Here is a 24,818-nt window from a genome sequence, read left to right as displayed (position 1 = left end):
GAGTTCTATCTGCCTGGCTCTATAAAAGGGTGAGATTTCTTTCTATCCTTGCAATCTCTCCGTCAGATTGCCTGTGATGTTCATCACATTCTGGTTTAATGCTTATTCAGTAATAAAACTGTTTTCCTTCTCTTCTACTTTTGTGGAGAGGTTTTCTGTGGTGACAGGAGATTTTGTTTTAAATTACCTTTCCTCAACAACTACTCTTGCACTTCTTAGCCATTTTCCATGTTTAGAGCAAAATTATTTTTCTATAGCAAACAATATACAGAAATAAAATATTAATGATTTTGAGAATAGTAATGAGTTAGTCTACTACGTAGTTGGATGAAGAGGTTCCCAACATTTAAGACATCATGAAATTATAATATTTACTTATTAGTGTTTGGTTTAGGAGGAATTCAAGTGCTGCTTAAATTACAGCCAATTTGTATTATTATGTTATTAAGTAATCCTCAAACCACTATTACATTTACAACTCTTCTCCATATAGAGCTTTTTTCTTTGTCTCAGCTTGCCCTCTACCTGCCTTACTTCACTACACATTCTTCTCCTTTCCTCTTTTATCCTCTCTCTCTCACTGTCTTTCTTCACTGCCATGTACTTTTATAACTGCACCTTGAAATCTAAATATCTTAGTTTGATGGCAAAGCAGAAAGAAATAAGGCCATATTCAGTAGTGGGAAATATATGAGCTTTTGATTCAGACTCATCTGAACTTTCAAACTTGCAATCAGAATGGCCTTTGATAGGACCTCCCTTAAACTGAGACAAGAGCGGTTCCCACTGTAAGCCACAGAAGTTTCACTCTGGCCTTCCTTGAGTCATGGTCCTCCTTAGAGGGCAAAGAATACAGACATGGGGTCAGGTGGATATGCTAACCCAGAGCCAGGGCCATCTTCTCTCCACCATTGTAGATCATACTAAGGCCCTAGGGCCCTGTAGTCCCAAGCATGTTACCATCTTTCTCAAGACAGTCTTTCCAAGGTTAGACCACATCACAGGGATGAGAAGCCTTAGGCCTGCGGGGATGGCCAGGAGGTGGCTGTTTATAGGAAAAGTAGATGGAACTGAGACATGCAGGTTAGGGTATCCCTCTATGTGTGTAACAAAGCAAGGGATGGAAAGAGCAATGGGACAGGAACATTGGCATGGGTACTGCCTCCCATTAGGGTATCCCTCTATGTGTGTGACAAAGCAAAGGATGGAAAGAGCAATGGGACAGGAACATTGGCATGGGTACTGCCTCCCATTCTTGGGTTGAATTCCAGTGATCTGAAAATTCTGCATTGGAATCAGTCCTTCCAGGTTGTCACAAATATATTTTTGTCAAGGTGGAAGAAAAAACACATTTTAATTAGATGTTTTTCTTTTTATTTATGCATATGCTATGTAGACATTCATTTTTATTCTTGCCCCAGGCTGTGCCCTTGACCTGTCCTTGGATAAATTATTTAATACTTCTGAAACAAAGTTTCCTTATCTATTAAACTGAGAGTACATAATAAATGAGGATAAAACAATATCTACTTCATAATATATTTATTAATTAAGTAAAAGAATTAAATGAGATGAAAGCACCTCTCACAGTGTCTGGCACATAAATAGTCAACCGTCAAAAGCCACATATCTTTTAATACATTTCATTTTCTTCACCAAGCTTGTCACATCAAACTCATGCAGATTCATTTTATTTCACTTATTTAATTCATGATAAGTATTCACTATATCCATCATATCTCTCCTGAGTTTAACCTCACAGATATATTAGATCCTTTATTTTGTTAGACCAACATTTCTTCTGAATTTATTTCTTCATTCTGTTGTTGAAATGAATAGCCTGGTATCTTAGCCAGTGTGCCATATTTGTTTCTACTATTTTATCATTCTCACATTTTACTATATAAAACTTGTTCAATATATAAATATTGCCGCTGGGGTCACCAGTAGTAATGGCCAGTTGTATACCACATCTTAGATGTGTAAAAGTATCTTACTTGCCTTATCTCTTTAACTCTCACGGTTCTCCTATGAGGTAGGTACTATTATTAATCCTCACTTGTAAATGAGAAAACTGATATTTTAAAAAGGTTGAATAACTTGCCCAAGATCAGGTGGTAAAATCTGCCAAGAAACCCTTTTCTCTTAAGCAAGAGGTACACGGCTTTCACCTTGCTTAAAGACAGATTGCTTATACAATTCTTAGAGATAAATAAAATATGTTCATATACTTCATAGCTCAAAGGTAGGTAAAATACATTTACTTATTTCAGAGTAAAGTCATACTTTGCATACATTTTTTGCATACATTTTACACAAATTTTTGGAAGAGTTACTTTACACTTTGGATCTTAGAATGGAATAGAATAAAGAAATAGACATAATTCTGCTCCTCCGCCCCCACCCTATGGAGAAAAATTGCCAGATCAGAGAGGAGAATATGAGTGAGCTGTGTGGAAGGGGGGATTTTAAAAGTAATGGTGATAAATGAGTTATGTTGTCTAAAATTGATGAATATCAAAAGTATAAAGTACTACAGTGGCCTATGGATCCTTTTCTCAAATATGTGAGACTTTGTCCCTTTTAGGAATGAAGGTCGTGGGATTAATATAGCTCTGGAGCTTGTCCAATTTTATGTTGGCTGGTTGGGTGGTTGGTTGAGGCTTCCTTGCTTGGCATTTTTATTCATCCAATGCAGCTCTAGTTTTAGAGACCCTCAGGTCCCTCCTCAATGAGACCTGGAAGGTTCCCTGAGTGACAAAGGAATAAATCCAATTGCTCATAATTTCAGAGGATTTTCAGAGAGCTATGGAATTCCAAGTGTTCCCTTGCCTCGTTCTAACTTCCTGAATGAGGAAGTAGAGAAGCTCTTGCTATGCCACTGTGACAGAACCTAATGAGTCCTGTTTGTAGTTATGAGGAAGTGACTTCTTTGTGAGACAGTGGACCTGCTGCTTATTTTCAGTTTGTGTTTTACCTCAAAGGAAGTATTTGCCAATTACATTTTATTGTATTAAGGTTGTAGAAAGAGAGATCGAAAAAATATATAAAAGTAATCTTGGACTATTTGATTGCTGTGTACATTACACCAGAATCAAATTGAATCTATATTGATATTGACAAAAATCCTATCGTTAGGTTTAAGAAAAATTCCATAAAAGTAGTGTTCATTTTCTGTGGCTTATTTTTCATTTGGTGGAGGCGGAAAACAAATAATGGGTAATAGCGGCCTAGTTTCCAGCTGTACCAAAATAATGAGTAATAATCATAGCTATTCAGTTGCTCAAAGAAATCTGTAGTAAAACTATTGGAACTAAGATCAATTTTAATTAAAATAAATCTGTAAGGAATTAATCGCAGAATACAAAATAAAAGCATGTTCTGTCAATAAAAATATAGGAAAGTAAAACTTTAAATCTACATTCACATTTTTCTCATAGGTTTAAGAAATTTTTAAAAAGCACATAACCAGAGCACTTTCCTATTTCAAAGGTCACCACCTTCATAAATACTGATTAAATATTAAATGGCTGGCCCAGATTATGTTAAAACACACTATGGTATGTTCGTTTGTATTAATAAGGAATATTTCATTTTAGGTGTTTTAATGATTTTCCATGGAAGAAATGTCCTGTCTCCAAAGAAAAACACTGCCACTCTATTGATATTTAGCATAAATAGCATAAGAAAAGAAAACAAAGTAATTTAACTGATTTGCTTTAAGCTATTTTATCATCTGAATAAAAAAAGGGAGAACTGCTGTCATTGATAGATTTTTTAATAGATTTGCCAATAGAAAGTGAATCTTGATTGCAGCCAGTTCTTGTCTTGAGAGGTGTTCCCATATACATCTGCTAACTGAGTCAATACTCAGGCATGAATATAGTAATTATCCATTGACCATGGTATCTTAATACCCGTCCAGACCAGCCCCATAAAGGAGAATGGCTGCACCAATGCTCCAGCCAGTTTATAAGGTCAGTCTAGATGTACGAATTAGAACACAGCAAAATATAATTCTTAGATGACTTGAAAAGGTGCTTCAAAGCATAAATTATTATTCTGTTGGTGAAATGTAGATTTAGTTAAAAGAGTTTTTCATGTGACAAAAGTACTGTATAAACTAAAATTAATTAATGTGAATTAAATGGCTATAATTTCTATTTTACATCTGGATACCAAAATTCATGTATAGCAACTTACAGATGATTCCAGGATTGTTATTATTATGAATCAAGGTGAATTTTCTTCATATTTAAATAAATAGCATGTAAATTTGCAAGATTGTCAAGCTATAGTAAGTATAGCACAGTCAAAAACACACAATAAGAATGAGTACTTTACAACAAATGGCATGATTTACATGCAAGCACACATATTAAGTAAGATTTAGAGATATCAAAATATTTTTATCAAATACATCAAAGCATTGGTCTCCAAAAGAATTTTCTCAATAACTATGTGAAACAAAATACTTAGCAATGGCAATATAATTTTGTATAAATTTACCAGCCAATTATATATTCAAGAAACCTCAAAAAAACCATTTTGGGTAACATTTTTATTTTGGGACTTAGTGGATTGCAGGTTTCTTTTCTTTTTTAGTGTTTCTCTATGTTCTAAAATTCACAAATTTCCTAAATACAAACTGACTATATCATTCAAATAAAAAGTTAAAGCATATGATCTGATACTAAGATAAAGTTTTAGAAATTGGAGCTCTTCTGGGAAATCCAAGACTATGGTCAGCAAATCTATCTGAGAGATATAGGTGCAAATTAAAACAAACAGCAAATAGAGTTGGTTAAAAGACAAAGGGCTTCCTATGTGTTCTGATAAATCATTGCCAAAACTAAATTGTGCATAGTTATACACACACACACACACACACACACACACACATTTAGCCAAAAGATAAGAAGAAATGGTTTACATACAGGGTTTGGGGACACTTAATATTGTCTCTAAAGAAAAATTATACAATAACATTCCCCATATAGGTTAAATACCTGGAAAATTCTAGCTATCTGAAATGTAGGTTGCAATCAGGAGTCATCCCCAAACCCCCTTGCAATAAATAAAGATGTCACAAAACACATGCATGAACTTTTCCCTTCAGGAAAAATTCCTTGGGGTCTCACACAGAGTGCATACCCTTACAACATATATGAGGCTAATGAGCTGGGATCAAAGGTGTTCTCATCACACTAGACTGAAGACAGTAAGTAAGAATTGGAACTGAGTGCTAAAAGCAGACATACGACCCTATAAAGATATAAAGCTAGATATTCAACATAAGTGAGGAGAAAGAAAGGCAAATTAAGAAGAAACATAGAAACTCAGAAACTATCTCTAGAGTAGGGGCCAACTGTCACACGCATATCAGCAAATCCCAAGAGCATCATTGAATGGTATATAATATAATTGGCATTTATTTTTATGTCCTCAAAATAAGGTTAAACTGCGTTCAGAAGTCCCATGTCTCCCTGGGTCTGAAGATAGGCCATCTGTGGTTCATTTCAGAAAGTTTACCTTGCAGAGGATTTGGTTACCTTCATATAGAAAATTTTTGTATGTAGAACAAATCATTTATCAATGATCCTGAATTATTTTATTAATTCAAAACAAACATATACTGAGTGTCATTGCAGCCATAGATCAAAAATCCTACCCTTGAGTAGTTTACAATCATGTGCAATAAATGAGTGAGGAGTCCTGGTAATTCATTCACAAAATCAAGTACATATAAAAACTGAATACATCAATTTTCTGTATTCCATGTTGGTGGGAATGTAAATTGGTACAGCTATTATGAAAAACAGTATGGAGGTTCCTCAAAAGGTTAAAAATAGAACTACCATATGACCTACCAATTCCACTCTTGAGTATAGATCCAAAGGAAATAAAATCACTATCTCAAAGAGATATCTTCACTCCCATATTCATTGCAGCACTATTCACAATAGCCAAGACATGGAAACCACCTAAGTGGCCATCAACAGATGAATGGCTAAAGAAAGTGTGAGATATAGATATATGAATATATCTATATCTCATGCACAGTGGAATACTATTCAGCCATAAAAAAAGAAAATCCTACTATTTGTGGCAACATGGATGGATCTTAAGGGCATTATGTAATAGGGAAGAACATTTTGTATTCTATTACAAGTTTATCACTAAAGGGATGTTGCCTATAAACTTAAATTATACATAATGGCCTGTCTCTGGGAACACTGCCTCCCAGGTAATGAGCACTAAGCTAAAATATCCTTGTTTAGCTCATCAGAAACATCCTGAACAGGCCCACCTGTGAATGACTTCAGGGAGGAAGAAATTAACACATCCCCTCCGGAGGCTGATGGGAACCAGGAAATGTTTGACTTTACTCCTTCCCCTTTTAGTATAAAAGAAGCCTGAATTCTAACTCAGGCAAGATGGTATTCTGGGGCATGAGTCCACCATCTTGGTCTTCTGGCTTTCTGAATAAAGTTTCTATTCCTTACCCCAACAACTCATCTCTCAATTTCTGGCCTGTAGTGCAGCGAGCAGTAGGAGCTTGGACTTGGTAACAATTAGGCTAAGTGAAGTAAGTCAGAGAAAGACAAATACTATACGATTTCCCTTTTATGTGGAATCTAAAAACAGTTAATTCATAAAAAGAGAGAGTAGAATGGTGGTGTCCAGGAGATTGAAGATGGGAGAAATGGGAAGAGCTTGATCAAAAGTACAAACTTCCAATTAGAAGATGAATAAGTTTGGGGGATCAAATGTACAGCATGGTGACTACAGTTAACCATTTTGTATCAGGTATTTAAAAGTTGCTATGAGAGTAGATCTTACATTGTTCTCACCACATACACACAGACACACACACAAAATAATTGTGTGAGGTGATTGAGGTGTCAACTAACTTTACTGTGGTAGTCATTTTAAATATATATGCATACTGAATCATCCATCACATTGTATATTTTAAACTTTTGTCAATTATATCTCAATATAGGTAGAAAAAATTTCTGTGTTCCAAAAGTGGGCTCAGAATACACCTTGTTATAATCAAAGTGAAGATTAATTTCTGAAAGATACTGACCTGAGTTTAGTCTATAAAATAGGGCTTCCCCATCTATAAAAATGAAAAAAAGTGAAAACAGTTAGATCATTTTATACTTCTCTATAGCATATTTTTTAAGAGAATGAGATTAATTCTGTTGTTTCCATTCTTCTTTTAAATTCATTATAAGCAATCTACTTTTTATATATAATCATTATGTTATTTCAATGTTAATTTATTATTTTGGAGCTTTCTTATTTAATAAATCTTATTCATATATATATAAGTAGTACATTTACCTATCAACATACTTAAAGTTTTTAACATCAATGTACTCTTGGGACTATATGTAGCCAAATAAATTAAACTCACAAATTAATATTAACCAATATTTCATACCTTTTTCATACTATTTATACTATTTATACCTATACATTTTTCAAACCTTTTACAGCTGCCAATGTGAAGTTTATTTTCTGATCTATATTTCACTTGACTTTATTTTCCCTAAACATTTTCTGGCTAATGTGTTCATAAGCAAGGAATTAGACAAAAAAGGGAAAAAAGACAATTGTATAGATTTTACTCTACTGAGAGGATAAAACAGCCTGGGAATAAAATAAGAACTGATTTTGCATATCCATTTTGTGCCAAATCTACCTCTTGTATCACTGAAGCTTTATTCCACTTAGCCAGGGAACTATTTATTAGTTTTCTTTCTTTCTATACATTTACGGTTGATTAAACAATACAAATATTTCTTCTGGCTGATTCTATGTATGCCCTTTAAATATCTGTCTTCTGTAACTTCCAGTCATCAATTCTTTACCATCCTGTAACCTACTGAAGATGAAGGGAATCTGTTTGGATCATAAATCTTATTGACTAAGAGCAATAAAAATTCATTTCAACTAAGGCACTTGGAATTTCTGCAAAGAGCAGTTTTCCAGGTATATTCCTTACTTCTGACTATGAACTTATAAGTAAATACATAAAATACCTGAATTTTGTCAGTAAATAACCAGCCTATGGAAATCCTATTGAAATATTTGTAATCATTTACCAGAATTATCATGGATATCTAGGAATTTACTTTAGAAATATTCTTCAGTTCTCTGGGGAATTTAGCATACTTTAGCAAATACAAACACATTTTGTTGTGATATATCATTCAATAAATGCTTTGAAATGAGTTTTGTGAACTGTTACTTAAGACATAAGACATACATTTATGCAAAGTATAGGCAAAGAATATTTATATTTATATAAAATAGAAGCAAAGATTACAGCAAAGTGCTGTATAAGATTACGAAAGTCACCATTACTTGAAATAATCATTTTCTAATGGCCTATCAATTCCCCAGGTAGCTGGATTAAGGATAGGAATGTTTTCTCTTAATCAAAACAAATAATTGTAGTCCTCTTTATTCTGGTTTCTCACAGAGAAGCAAAAGTTTCCTACTCCCAAATTTAGAAAATAGATTTTAAGTTTAGATATACTATGAATTTCCTCTCTTTTGCACACCTTTCTCCTTATGTTTGGATATTATTGTTTTCCTATCCTTTTCAGAAACAAACCTAAAGGGCAAGAAATACATTTGTTTCTAAAGATTTTTTTCATTTTGCTCAATTTTTAATTAAAATTCATTAATGATCTTATCTTTCAATTAATTCTAGAAATTAATTAATTGACTTTCTAAAATGTCCATGAAAGTTGTTTAAGAAATATTCTCCCTACAAAATTTTCTTTTGATGATGAACCAGCCTTTTAATTGGTGAAACTTTATGATTTGTGATAACTGAAATTACCAGTGTGGGTCTTTAGTCTTAAGGTAGATGCAAGTTCAAGACAGAGTCATCAAAAACCTGTTCACTAATATTTCTAAGCATATAGATACAGATATACATATTGCCTTAAGACAGGCTTGTAAAAGCTGAAATAATACCTAATAAAATGCAAATCCAATTTTCTTACTTATTATCCTACTCTTGGTGTAGGAAAGATTTCCCAGGAGGAAAAATATTTGAAATACAGAACACTAAACATTTAAACAAATATATGCATGGATCTATCAAGGTATGGAAGGATTCTTTAAATTAGTCCCTTACCTTTGCAGAAGATGCAAAGTACCACAACCAAATACAAAAATATCAACTTCATGGTGGTGATTTGGGACCTAGAAACGAAGAACAGTCATGGTGGAGAATCAGATCTGCAAGGGTTCCTGTAACTGGAGTTTTTATACCCACACATACCACCGTCTTTCATCATGGGCTAGGTGTGGTAAAGTTAGTAATGACAGGCAAAAGTAAATATCATAGCATGCCCCAAATGAAATCTATCTCAAGTCAGTTTAGTGTCATTTCTGTGACCTCTTCTATCTTGAATCAAGTCCAGCTCACACCAAACACAGACCATGCCTTCTTGCCACCCTAGGCAAACAGCAGAGGCAGGAACTAAAAGCCCCAGGATTAAAAACCAAATATTCCAGTGATATATATTTATCTGTACTCTATTGATCATTGCAAAAGTCTTAATACCTCAAGAAACTCAAATACTGTGATTAAATATTGTAATTGTCTCTCCCTTAACAAGAAAATGAATTTTAAACATTAACCTACCTTGAAACAAAGAACTCTTTACTTATCGATATATTATTAGGTATTTCCTTAGAGAAATATGCAGCTATCACATAAGGTATATGCATAGGTATAGACATACTAAGACATAGTTAAGTGCAATATGTTTACAGTAATTGCTTTATTACTCACAAGGATATATAATTCTCCAGTAATATACATTTTACCATGAACTTTATAATCAGATATATAAGTAGAAGATGTATGAAAATGAGAACATCTGAAAAAATGTTTTAGGACAAAAGTTAAATTGAATAGAAAACGCCATCCATGAATTATATATGTAGATGTTCTAGGATAGAGGGAGCAAGTTCAAATTAGGATTTAAGAAGAGAAGACCCAGTCTGTGCTGAGCAAGGTAGAGAGGATTGACGGTTAGAGGAATCCCTGATACTGGTCAGCTGGACCTGAAAATTGGAAGGGCCAACTCCGTGGTTTTGATGATGCCATCTGCTTCTCATCTGCTCCCAATCACTACCAAGGAAAGACTTCAGTAGCCAGAGGGAAAACAGTCTTTATTCCCTCCAGAAAAGCAGAATAATCCCAAGAAAGGGAAAAAGTAGCCAAACATCCCTTTCCTTCTTTATTCACTCACGCCTCTGCTAATCTAAAGGAAAAAGCGATGCCTGCCTTCTTCGAGGGCCTCCACAGTAAATACTGAATGCTTGTACTCCTGGGCTCCCTGCTCCAGAGGACCTCCTTAGTCTACTTACTGAATTCTTAAAGCATTTTGAAAGTGGGCAGAATTCCACAGATTTAAGTATTTAAAATTCATTTTCCTGTTTAAGGTAACACATTTTCCGAAGGCCAGGCATTTTTTAATCTGACATCAGTGAAAGTATCAGATTTTTCCCTTTGAGGCAGAGACCTGGAGAGTGAACAAACAGGATACACAAGAGCACTGAGGAGAAGGCTCTTCATGCCACGAACAGAGAGGGAGGTAACAAAGGACTGACTTCACAGACCATAATTTTTCCAAAACCCAGCTCTGATTGTCTTAGTAATTTACAAATAAAGACTGTACATTGAGGACTTTTCTCCAACACAGAAAATAAAAGTATAGTTAAGAGGGAACATTGTCACCATTACTGCTGCCATTTAAGACATCCTTTTCTTTATCATACATGACTTCATCGTGAAGGAGATTTGGTCCTGGAGCACCCATTTATCAGATGATCATTATGACATAATTATTCTTTTATGTGCTTGACTGTGGGCTTAGGTATGTAGGAGACCAGAATGAAACATTAAGTTACCTAGAGGCTTTTGGGGTAACTAAGAATACACAGAAGATAGAAATTTTCTGTAAGTCGGGTTTAGTAGGCAATCCTATAGATGTACCAAGAAAGGCAGGATTTCTTTTAGCTTGGGAGAATCAGGGAAAATTTCATGGTTTCATAGTCTAAGGCCTTGACCAAGGCTTGGACTTGCAGAATCAGGGAAGGATTCCAAGTGGAAAATGCATTATGAATAAGGTCAAATGCAATTTCAAATATTTCAATGTCCTCCCTCTTTCCAGATCACTTCTTCTAGTAATGTGATTATAACGATCTACTGGTTCCCACTCAGAACGATAATCCACTGAGCCTATTTACCTTTCATTCACCCTCACTTCCCTCAACAATTCAAGTACCTTCCTCCTTGGTTTAAAGTCTGTGGTCAATCATTATCATTCCCTTGCATGAACCCTCAGTTCCCTTGACCCTTTCTATATTTGCTTGGCAAAACCACAACCATGGCTTAAATTAGACTCTTTCCTTTTCCCTACCTATACCAGGCAGATGAACATGATAGGGTAAAAACACATCGTCATGCTATCTTGTCTCACTTAAATTCATTACCCCAAGTGGATCCTTAAGACAGTCAGTTATATTTTGTAGTCCCTTTGCTTTTATGCTCTTCTGCTTCATATTTTTTCTCTTCCCCAATAGCCAATATCTCCTTCCCATCCTCCCTCTCGTCAATGACAGTACTTCTAAATTTACTAAGAAAATAAAAGCCATCAAAAGAGAAACTCTACATCCCCACGCAAGCACACCTACTAGTATTTGTACCCTGAACTCTGCCGACCTTCTTATTAATACAGATGAACACTATGTGCTGCCACCTAAGCTTGATCTCCCATTTGTGTACTGGTTTCCATCCAGGAGCATCATGCCAGTAATTTGCTCATTTCTATCCGTATCATCAAGGTTTCCCTCCTCCTTTGGCTTACTCCCAATCGTATAAATATATGCTGTTATTTGTCTTTACTAAAAAATGAATAAATATAATAAAACAAACAATTTTATGGTATCTGAATTATATCTCAATAAACTTGTTATTCTTAACTAATGAACTCACTTCCCTCCAGTTCTATTCCCACTCCTCCACTTCCCTTAATGGTTAAACTTGACAAAGGAGCTACCTGTGCCCATTGACTCCACCTCCTGACATTCTCTCGGGAACGGACTAACTCCCATTGTTTTTGCTCGGGCACTGCACACAATGTGCTCTTGTCAAGGACACTGGATTCTTTTGTGAATCCAATGGTCAGTTTTCAGTCCTTATTTTATTGACCTCTCAACCTCATTTAACACAATCAATTCTTCCTTCCCGGTACACCTGACTTCTGCGATTTCCAGTTTTTTCCTGCTTCATTTGTTACTCCCTCTTCTGCCGATTCCTTCTCATCTACAAGACCTCTTAACACGAGGGTCTGGAGGCTCAAATTTGAATCTCTTCTTTTTTTCTAGCCACTTTACTTCCTTGGTGACTGTACCCCAAGTTCTATGGATTTACAAGGCCCACTCCATCAGCCCCAACTTTGATCTCACCTCCTACCCACTCGCTCTTACCCTCTTTCCTCCAGCCTCAGAGGCCTGTCTTCTGTCTTTGGTGAAGCTCACCAGACAGAATCCCACGTCAGAGCCTTTGCATTTGCTGTTTCTCTCCCTGGAATACTCTCTCTTTGGCTATCCACAGACTGTGCTCGCTCACCTTATTGAAACTGGAGTTTTAATGACATATTTTGCAAATATATGTTATAATTATTTTCCTCCAGAATAACTCTTTTCAGGGTTATAATTAAACTTTAGAATGAAGAATTAAAGCCTCTCTACATGTAAAAGATTTAAATTATGGATAATTTGCATATATTTTAAACAGATGTCCAGAAAGATGGTTAGATAACATAATTATTTGTTACTACTACTATTTTTACACTATTAAATTTAATATTAATTAAAATTAATATTCTAATTTCAAAGTAAATTAAAAACACTTTTAAATTTCTTCTAAGTTATTTTTTACTTTTATGCAATTGCTAATTCTTCCCCTAAATACCACCCCCTCACCTCTTAAATCTTTGCTCAAATACTATCTTCTCATGGACACCTTCCCTGAATACTTTAAATTACAAACCTCACCCCATGGCACTTCTTCCCTCTCCCCTCTTTCTGCTTGATTTTTTCTCCATAGTTTTCACGACCATCTAATGTATACATTTTGATTTAATCTGTTTAATACATTTAACTATTGTCTGTTGTTAGTTCTAGAATGTAAATTCAATTAAGACAGGTATCTTCATGTCGTTTGTTCACTGCTGAGTCCCAGTACCTAGAAAAGAACCTGGCACATACTCGGCACTCAATAAATATTGAATGAATGATTTAATGAATAATTTTGGGGAGCTCAAAAATAAACATTCAATAATAATGGCAATAATAATAATCATAATTAGGTGTTAGTACTGAATCTATTTATATTAAGAGATTTACTTCAACATAATGTAGCAGGCATTGAGTTAGACACATTGTACTGAAACAAAGAAAATATCGATGGTTAAGAAAAGGTTCCCACCATTTGAAACTTCTAGTCCAGATTCATTCTCAGTTAATGACACAGGGAAAACGCTATACTAACAGTATTATAGTTTTGTTTGATTTCACCAACTCAGATTTGCCTAGTTATTATAGTTTTGTTTGATTTCACCAACTCAGATTTGCCTAGTAGTGAAAAATTGTTACAAAGTTTTAAGATGTGTCTTAGAATTTTCTCACTATAATGTTAATAACCATAGATAAAATTTGGTTTACAGTGGTGCTAAAAGTCAAGATGACAATAAAATGCCAGTAAACTATATTTATATATGTGGTCTTGGAATGAGTTTTTTTTCAATTTTCATTGAGAACCAGATAATTCAATGCTTATGCATGAAAGCATGTAAGCTACAAACCACATTTGTTTGACCCTAGTGCCTCTCTCCTCCTCAGACCACTCCTTTTAGGATTTCACTTCAGGTTATTCTTTTTTACCTTCTAAAGTTTCAAAGTATCCATTATTGATATTATAAGAGGAAAAGTATTTTTAAAGGAATTTAAACTATCCACTTAGCAAATGTTAAATAGTGTTCTTAAAATAATTTTTCTAAGGGTAGACTCATTTTTGTTCTGGAACATCTCATTATGTAAATCCTTTTTACAAGGAAATTAAGAACATTAACTCTTTTGTAATAGTATATTGTTTGGATAAAACCATGTAATAATACTAAAACATACACTGCATAACTACAGTACATAGCTTAAAAGCACATCCAACAAAAAGAACAATAGTCAAATGTTTCCTTCTTGATTTTAAAGGATGTGGCTTAAGTGTCTGTACACATAGTGATATACTGCCAGAGGAAAAGTCAACAGTTGAAAGAACAATAGCATCAGGATGGGCAAGATAGTTTGTTTTATCAACAACATTTATACCAGAAGCAAATATAGAAAATGTTAAACAGTGTCTATTTGGATTGTGGAACAAGTTCCCTACTTTCATATATTATTACCTGAAATTATATTTGAAAGTTGAGTGTCTGAAAATTAGAAAATTTTTGCTATATGGGAAGCTTCATACCAAAAAAATAATACAATTGAATTTTTAAATAAATATTATTCAAAGTTATATAAATAATTAAACTAATATTTAACATTAGATATAGACAATAAATAATTTTCTACAGTAAATTACCACCTCCATTTTAACTTCCCCAAATTTTCTTAGAGTAATACTTAGTAAGAAGAAGAAACTGGTAACGTTGGAACAGACTTTCAGATAGTGATTTAGAGTAAATGGGAAATTTTACAGGGTTCTGAGCAGGCTATTATACTGACCTTGATACTTACAGCTATTATGTCAACTTCTCTGAATAAAATTTTAAAAGGAATTTGAACACCGGCCTTCTCTTGATAAAGAGGTTTATAGTAAACCATATCCCTGACTATAGCTTTATGTCTTCTCTCTGCATTTGTATCATTGAAATGGTTTCTTGTGCTCAATCTACAGCATATTTTTAAAGATCCCTCTACCATTTATCCTTTAAAATTACCCCCTCACCCCACTTATTGTATCAATTCCCTCTTTCTAGCTTTCTTCTGCTTCTTAACATGCACTGCTGTCTTTTCATTCTTGTTGCACTTCTTAGTTAGACATACTTCTCAACCCACTTCCATCAGCCTTCCACCCTATAAACCCTGTCCTCTAAATTGTCACCATGGACGGCTTCAACACCACATTTATTTGCTGTATTCAGTCCTGATAGATCCTTATTGAATGTTCTGTCTCTTTTGATTCCACTGATCATCTCCTTCTTTAAACTGTCTCCTCCTTGGGCTGTCCCCGTCTGTCTGTTCTGAATACAGATGTGTTCCAGAGCCTTCTTTCTCCAATGTGACCCTCTTCATTGGCCATCTCACACTTTCACATTTTTAAATGATGGTGCTATAGAATGAATTGTGATCCCTCAAAAATTCATATGTTGAAGTCCTAACCCCTAGTACCTGAGAACGTAACCATATTTGGAGATAGGGTCTTTAAAAAGGTAATTAAATTAAAACGTCATTAATGTGGGACTCAATCCAATACAACTGGTGTTCTTATAAGAAGAGAAAATTTGAACAGACATGTGTAAGACAATCTGAAGACACAGGGAGAAGATAGCCATCTATAAGCCAAGGAGAGAGGCCTAGAGCAGTTCCTTTCCCCACAACCCTCAGAAGGAAACAACCCTGTCAACATCTTGATCTTAGACTTCTACTAGCCTCCAGAACTGTGGGAAAATAGATCTCTGTTGTTTAACCACCCACTCTTTGATACTTTGTTATAGCAGCCCTAGCAAACCAATACAGATGACCTCTCAACAGATCACCTCCAGATCTGCCTTTGACCCATAATTTCTTCTGAGTCTTGGATCAGCATTCACAACTGCCTACTGAACATTCCCATCTGTATGTTTTACAAGAAGCTGAAATAAATGTCAAAAATGAAATAATCATCTGCCCCAAACCTGCTACTCTTTTCTACTTTCCAGTATGTCTTAATACTCAACACTCTAAGCTTAAAAGTTCAGAATTATTTTACATGTATAGTCTTAATTGTAATGTTAAAACTGAGTAAGGCAGTATGTGGTGATGTTAACTAGAAATGAGTGATACATTTCATTATCCATGAATCATTTATTCCTTATCAAACCATATGCCCTACTGACACTTGACAGGCTGGGGAAAAAAAAAATTAAACCCAAAGAGATAAGAAGAACTCCAGAAATTTATGAAAATTTTTAGCAAATGTTTTCAGGACAATTTTACCTCATTAAGTGCAAGTAATTAGTGTGACCTCTTTTTAAATTGAGAGATAACATGCATGAGTAAGTAAATAAAATATAAATGTGTAATTTAAGAAAATTTTATACAACAAAACCTTGTCTAATCAACAACTAAGTCTAGAGATAGAACATTTTCCAGCATGCTAGAATCCCCCACCTGCCTGCTTCTCAGTCGTAATTCCTTTCCTCCTTTATAGAGATGATCACTCTCTTGACATTTGTAATCACCATTTCTTTACTTGCTTATAGTTTTGTCATCTATCTATGCATCCTTAAACAAGAGTTCAGTTTTTCTTTTCATTTTTGTATGAATGGAAGCTTACTGTGTATACTCTTTGTGTTTTGCTTCTCTCACTCAGTGTAATGTTTGTGAGAATCACCCAGGTCTTTTTATTTGACATTCTGTCTATGTGAAGATATCTTTTAATTTATCCTAATTTAGATCTTCAAGGTTTCTTGTATAAAGATTGGTATCTTTCATCAGTTCTAGCCATTTCTTAGCCATTAGCTCCTCAAACACACCTCTCCCCTATTCCTCTTCTGATAGTCCAATCAGACAAATGTGAGAAATTCTTACTCCATCCTACAAGATTCTTGACTACTCAGTATATATGTTTGATCTATTTTGCTATCCCTGCTGCATTACAGAAAAGCTCTTTGGATTTATCTTCAAGTTTATTAACTTTTTGTTCACCTGTCTAAAATGCTATTAAACTCATCTATGACACTTTTAACTATAATTATTATATTTTTCCTTTTTAGAAGTTCCACTTGATTCTTTTACAAATCTCCTTAGTCATAATTATGGTTTCCTGACCGCTGAAGAAATTTTCAAGTTTATCTTTGTTTCAGATTCTGTTTCACAATTCTACAATAATATTTGGACTCTTAGATGGCCTCTGAGTTGATCCTGAAGCTTCTCTGTCATGTTGTCTTCTTTTCTTGTAGGCTTTGTTTATTAAACTGTACACTGCTTATTATCTTGAAAAACTTATTTATGTTAATTAAGAGAAAGGATAAATGTCTATTCCTCCAGAGAATATGTAAGTTTTCTTTTTCCAGGCACCTAAACAATACCAGCGGAACAGCTTTCAATAGTCTCCTGATGTTATTTGGAAACACATGTGATGTAAATTTGGTCTGTAAATCTATTGTGAATTCAGAGTTACAATGTCTCAGATTCTTTTATCACCACCTTGCTATGCTCAGCACCAACACAATTTTACCTGGAGGGAGAGGCTGCAAATTGTGGGGTGAGTGAGTTCTGGTTTACCTTTATTCAAAGAGTATACTTCTTTGGGGTTGCAGCTTTATTTGAGGAGTGAATCTACAACTAGACACCCCATGTTGGGTAGGACTTCATTTATGTCTTCTGTCCCTATAAATCCTTCAAAACCTCACCCCAATTTCACCAGAATTAACAAATTCACTCAAGCAATTGGTTGTTTACGCATGTATTTATTATTTTAGTTATCAACCGTAGATGTTGTTCATTGCCACCCAGGATCCACTCCCCCAGTTGCTGGGAAGGTTGTAAACTTATCTGACAGCCTGCTCCTAGAGATGCCTCTGCTGAAAGTGTTGAAATGCCCAAGGTTACTCTGCCTTCTTCAGGTACCCCACATCTAATAACTGGCCTGGGGCCCTCACCCCAACCTAGGACAACCCTAATGTAGAAGCTTCACAGGTCTCCATGAGGTTAACTGAGGCCCTGTTATGTTTGTGACACCACCCAATTTCTCCCTTTGCCCATTGTGCTTGCTTCCCCCCAGCTCCCCCGACCACGTGTGGATTCAGGGAGCACAAACTGATGAACTTCATGCACAATAATTTCTATCTCAGGCTTCCCTGGTGGCGCAGTGGTTGAGAATCTGCCTGCCAGTGCAGGGCACACGGGTTCGAGCCCTGGTCTGGGAAGATCCCACATGCCGCGGAGCAACTAGGCCCGTGAGCCACAACTACTGAGCCTGCGCGTCTGGAGCCTGTGCTCCGCAGCAAGAGAGGCCACGATAGTGAGAGGCCCGCGCACCGCGATGAAGAGTGGCCCCCGCTTGCCTCAACTGGAGAAAGCCCTCGCACAGAAACGAAGACCCAACACAGCCAAAAATTAATTAATTAATTAATTAATAAAATTAACAGCATGTAACAAAGGAGCAAGGGAGTGAAAAATCATGCAAACTACCATAATGTGAAACATCCAAAACATAAACAAATGCATGTGTTTAAAAAAATAAAATAATTTCTATCTCAGAGTCTGCTTGCCAGGGAATCCCACTTGTGACATCTTTTTGCAATTGATTTTATGTTAATTCAATTCTTGTGAGAGAATAAACTTGTATGATTTCAGCCCTTTAAAATTAAATGACATTAATGATGTATGGGCCCTTTTATGGTCAGTTTTTTAAATGTTCTTTGCAGTTGAAAAAAAAGGGGGGAGGGATAAATTAGGGGTTTGTGATTAACATATACACACTACTATATATGAAATAAGTAACCAACAAAGACCTACTTTATAGCACAGGGAACTATACTCAATATCTTGTAATAACCTATAATGGAAAAGAATCTAAAAAAGAATATATATATATATATATGTGTGTGTGTGTATATGTATACACGTATATATATATATAGCTGAATCACTTTGCTATACACCTGAAACTAACACATTTTAAATCAAAGTTTATTACAAAATAAACTTGTAACTTTGAGAGTTTATGTATAAGTTTGTTAATTCAAGATACTTAAAATATCTAGAGTGAAAAAAGCACATATGGCAAAGATATTGGTTGCCATGTTCTTCATATGTCCATCATGTCAGTTATTCACTGTGCTGTTCAAACCTGTCCTCACTCATTTGTTCTTCTTCTGTCTAGTTGCTCCATCTATTATTGAGAGAGGTATGTTAAAATCTTTCACTCTGTTGTCTAACTATTCCTTGTAGTTTTGTTAATTTATGCATACCATCTTACGGAAAAACCCAAATGAATTTTTTGGCCAACCCAATATTTGAGAATACATGATTATATAAATTTTAATGCATATTGTGCATATAAATTTAAAATTTATGGCTTTATGGTGAATTAAACATTTTGCCATTATGAAATAATCCTCTTTATTTCTGGTATGATGTTTGCCTCAAAGTCTTTTTGTCTGACATTAATATTGCTGCCTTGGCTTCATTTTGGTTATTAATTGTATATGTGCATGTTTGTGTGTGTCTGTATTTCTATTATTTTATTTTCAACACTTATACATACTTAAATTTTAGACATATCACATAACACACAGATGGATTTTTATTTTTTATCAAGTCTCAAAATCTTATCAACTGGATCATTTAATTCATTTACATTTTATTTAAGCACTGATACATTAGATTTTATACCTATGAAATATTTTTTATCAGTCCCCTTTTTTTGTTTCTATTTAGTCATTTCTTACCTTCATTTGGATTGAAAAATATTTTGTAATTTCTTTTTTCCCCCTCAACTAGTTTGGGAATTATATACTCTGTACTTATTCTTTTAGTGGGTACTCAAGAATTGACAATATATACATTGTCAATATATACATATATACCTAACAAAATCTAAAGACTTTGCTTTCTCCCTAGTTAATTCAAGGACTTTAAAACATTTTTCATTTAATTAATAGCTTGGGTGATTTTTTAAAAATAATATAGATGATGCGAATTTGGTTTAACTCCAGGAAGGATGACTTATGGGCCTTCCCAGAACCTTGCTGTCCCCAGTGGGGAGAGGATGGGACAGTTCTTCTGCTTCTCGCTTACACTGAGACGTATCCCTTCATGTTCCAGCCCAGTGGGAATACCTGTCTATATTTGATTCCTGACCTTGGAGTGTGTTGGGATTTGTCCTTTGTCCTTCAATCCTTTTGAAGCTGAGAAAACTGCCGCTTATGTTCACTAGGATCAGCAAATGCTCACAGGAAAAAACAGCTTTGGTGTTCTGCTTAAGTCTTTGTCTTCACCTTCACTTTAATTTCAGCTTGATACTTCTATGCCATCTTACCAGATCTTTTCTTTCTTTTTACCTAGGCTTTTTAGTTTCAGCAGATGGACTTCTCCAAATCATTGCCAACTGGAAACAAAATCAAAGCCAATTTGTTTTCATATTACTTTTATTAACACAAAGTCAGTTTCTCCCAGCTTCCACTAAATAAATGTTAAGCAAATATTCAAAGTATTAGTTTGACAGGATGCCAAGTTACTAGCTTTCTCAATCTCTGATACCCATGATATATAATCCAGAGGCCTTAGTCTGTCACTCAAGTAACACAGTAGAATGAATAATCAGCAGAATATTGGCTCCGTCTACCAGCTTCAGACGTCAAAATTCACCTTTCTCTCATCAACAAATATAAAGCAGCTAACAGTTCTTTTAGGTTTGGGGATAAAAGTGATAGGAATATGCTTCTCACAACAACTGTATGTGATAGTATTTTTGTCCCTTTTGACATCTGAGGACATTAACACGAAGACAGATTAAGCAACACGGCTGGCACTAGGAGATGGGGGCAGGCCCAAGAGCCCAGAGCACATCTCCTAACTTCTACAAATTATTTGAATCTGACACATAGAACAAAAAAAGAAATTTTAAAAGATTAATTTTTCTGTGTGTGCACACTTACAAGGGAGAATTTTCTACATGTTTTTGACAGGTAGGCTTTTAACTAGGGATTGAAGACAGGTTGACTATTTCTTTACTTTTTCCATTATGTGCAATTCTGCTATAAAAATCTCCTTCAGTCACTGTTTCAAGTTATGTCAGTTTTCTTTCTTCCTATTTACATTACCTTGAAAATGTAAAAATTATTTGAAGGAACAAATAATTTATAGACCAATTTATATCATGACATTTAGAAAGTAAGTCAACACCTGGAGAACCATATTCTTTAATATAAAGTCAATAAACCAAAAAGTGGAGGTAAAGAGTAAAATGTCAATAGTTATGGATGAAGGACAACTTATTTCTCTGTAATTGACACATACTAATTATCTTTATGGAACACCAAAGTGTACAAAATAATTGAGGGCATTTTATGAAAATGGGATTGAGTTGACTTAAAAGACTAACATAACAGTTCACTAAGGGTATTGCTACATATTGTTACTACTTGTGTTTACTTTTGAAATAAACATATATCAGTGAAGATGTTCTATTGTATGTGGCTGAACTTATGTTCATCTTTGAAATAAAATCTCTCTTGCTAAACAAAGATACTCCCACCTTTATTCAAGCATTCTAGTCACATAAAACTAAAATGATCTCATTTATTTTATAATCTCCTACTGCAAGAAGAAAGAACTGTCCAGAAATTATCAGAAATTCATAGAAGCTTTTGAATGCCAAATTAAATTTCCCATATATAATTATGTGCCAGGGGCATTGTGCTAGCCAGTAATGTAGCTCAAACATAGTGGATATGAAACAGATAAATTTTTTAAAAACCCATATTGTAGGAAGGGAGGGGAGCAAAGAGATGTTGAGAGTAATACATGGAAGTTACATAGAAAAAATAATTCTGTACTAAGGCAGAAGAGTTTTCACTGGATGATCTTCAACCACAATGCTCTCTCTACTCCCACTCCTACCCCACCCCCCAACAACAAAAAATCAGAGCAATCTCACTCCACTCTGTACACAAAACATTACCCAGCTCAGAATAGGGATGTACCATCCGGAAATCAGCAGCCACAGGCAATTCATTGGAGGAGAGAAAATCATAAATCCTATCAATTACACTGACCTTCATATTAAAAAATTAAGTATGTCCATAGCTAATACCATTGATAGAGTTGCACTTAATATGCTTATTTCAGTAAATGCAGAAAAAAATCCTGTTAACTCTTTGCAAGTACCACTTTCATTTTGACACGAGGAAATCCCCTTGCTGTAATAGGCCGACATGGAATTTAGACCAATGTAGGATAGAAAAGTAAATCAGTAAGCAGCAATAGAACTGACAAGAAGGCAATCTTTTTTGCTACTTTTGTTCTGTTTCATCAATATGTCTTACCGTCCAGATGAAAAATAAATAGTTCACACGTAATCAGTAATGCCTGCCAGAATTAGATTCAGAGAGGCTCCCTTTTCTTTATATCTAAACTTCCCACAAAGTATATTTTCTGTTAAGATAAATGCTTACATTTTGATAATGATTAGCAGTTTACACTAGGGTTCTAAGCAGAAAAAAAAATTAAATGACTTTTTAAAATAAATCGGTAGTTCTAAAGTCTTTATTTTTTGAACAGTACTCAAGAGTGAACCATTCTTCTTAAGAAAATTTTTATGAGAATTTGAAAATAGAATACATTATGCCCATTGGGTTTTATACCGAGATCGTGACAACTGGTTGTACTATAGAAAATTGAATAAAGCTCCAAGAGAATACTTCAGTTAGCAACTCCTTCCTATAGTGGAATGTCACATACACAGATGAATACAAAGTTTAGATGGATTACAGACTTATATGTGAAAAATAAAACATTATCACAAAGAGTTTTAAAATTCACAAACATGCTTTAAAAAATGTTCATTGCTTCATTTAAATACAATGTTTATTTACATATTTCTCCATAATTGTCTTTGGCATATAAATACAAAGTAACAATAAGAAATACCACAGGAGCAAATAGCTCCATCATTTCTGACTTTTTTTTGAACTACTCAACAAATTAAAATATAGGTCCTCTGAAAAATGGAGAATCTTTCAGGGTTAAGAATGTATTAATTACCCTTAATATAAAGAAATTTAGTCTTCATATAATAAAATTCTCAGTTTTGAGATTATTAAATGGGCTAGTTATCCTATCATAGGGAATTGTTTGGAATTATAAATATTGGCCAGGGCCAACAGATTTACCAAAAATGTATTTTCTTAAAGCAGAAATGACACTTAAATGGTTACCTAGGTACTCGGCCCTGATACTCCTACCATGGGAATTTATTTAAACAATTTAAGTATAATTTAGAAGACTAGGTTAACAGGTACCCATTATAGCTAAAGCTCCTTTCTTCTTCAGAAAACTGGTATGTTACATTCTTGTCCCAGTGGTCTTGGTGGGAGTTGCAGAATTCTATAATTCTGAAAATAGAGTTTCTACCTGAATGATGTAGAATTTGCAGGGTCACAAATTTAGGAAGAAGAATAGAAACATTTGGAGTGAAGAAGATTAGGAACAAGTAGCCAGGGGTCTGGCTTAGAACTTAGAATCAAAATTAAAACATAAAAATATCACTTGAAGGACTGAACATTTTATTTACACCAATTATAAAACTTCAGGGTTCCACATTCAAAGGCAGAGTTGTAATATAGGAAAAGAGAGTGGCTATGTCTTTCTTGGATAGGAGGATTTTGACAATATGTTGGTTTCTTATCAGCATGTTTCACGGCATTTTCTTTTAGATAAAGTGAAGTTGTATGAAATGCACTGCTTGCATCAGGAACAAAAAGAACTCACGTCCCAACAAAGGGCTTTATTAGTGCAAATTCATTGACTATTTACAAGCATATATGATAACTTCATTTAAAAGCAATCTAAGAAGGAATGTATTACATGTAACACTGTTCTAACATTTTTATTCTATTTTATAGACTATCTAGAAAGTAGTCCAGCAATAGACCTGTCAATCACAGAATGTAAAATAAAGTTTACCTTCATTATGAGTAACAAAACAAAAAATTATCCACTTTGTAAATTTCAGTACGAGCACTGCAATGAAGTACTTTTTCGATTTCCTCTCATTACTTAATCCACAAGATTAATTAGGATATATAAGAAACATTATATTTTAAATAGTTCTTTAAAAAGTATTTTCATTGGTAACAATTTTATACATTTTTACAAAATAAAACCTATAAACATTCCTTCATATACACATTAGCAAACAGCAAGTAGTGGAAATACCCTTTTTATATGTAAACATTTTTTAAAGAATATTTACAAGATAATAATTTTCCCATCCAAAGACAAAGATTTCCAAGATCCCTCTTATTCAACAGATATTCTTCTCATTTTTTCAGCTAATTCTTTTCTCACTCCAATATGTTTTTCTAAATTTTGCACTTCATGTGGAAGATTGATGTCCCAAACAGACAAGCAGGACTGTATCTCTAGAAAATTAAAAAACAAATCATGTTTCAAAGATCTGCCATGAGACATTTTTATTTTACTTTTTGTTAATTTATATTTAGTTGCCTTGGACAAATGTGTGTGTGTGTGTGTGTGTGTGTATATGTATATGTAAATAATGTACTAAATTATTGACATTTATAAGAAATTACATTTGGAAAATGTTTAAAATACATTATAGAACTATTAAATTTTAATAAGTGTGGACCTTTAATAACCTATAACACTTCATTTTCTGAAAGAAATAAAGATTTTTCAAACACTGTTGAAAATCAGACATAATATGGATACAGGTAATATGTAAGGAAAAATATCCACATTTAGTTTAGGTTTGAGCT

The 24,818-nt window shown here is 34.3% G+C and overlaps 1 protein-coding gene across 8 annotated transcripts in view; it reads right to left on the bottom strand.

Annotated features, from left to right (window-relative positions):
- Window positions 1–1,688: 1,688 nt before the first annotated feature.
- Window positions 1,689–24,818, bottom strand: part of LRRK2 (leucine rich repeat kinase 2) — a 194,334-nt gene continuing 171,204 nt past the window's right edge. For all 8 annotated transcript variants that reach the window (XM_082349302.1, XM_082349300.1, XM_082349306.1 and 5 more), the window contains one exon: window positions 1,689–24,461. In XM_082349302.1, the coding sequence (XP_082205428.1) occupies window positions 24,340–24,461 (122 nt within the window). In that variant the 3' untranslated portion in view covers window positions 1,689–24,339. The remainder of the gene's footprint in view (window positions 24,462–24,818) is intronic.

The sequence above is a fragment of the Balaenoptera borealis genome, assembly GCF_965194805.1.
Source record: "Balaenoptera borealis genome assembly, chromosome: 13".
In the NCBI taxonomy this organism is placed as follows: domain Eukaryota; kingdom Metazoa; phylum Chordata; class Mammalia; order Artiodactyla; family Balaenopteridae; genus Balaenoptera; species Balaenoptera borealis.
Note: the sequence above shows the minus strand (reverse complement) of the source record. Positions and strands in the feature narration are given on the sequence as shown.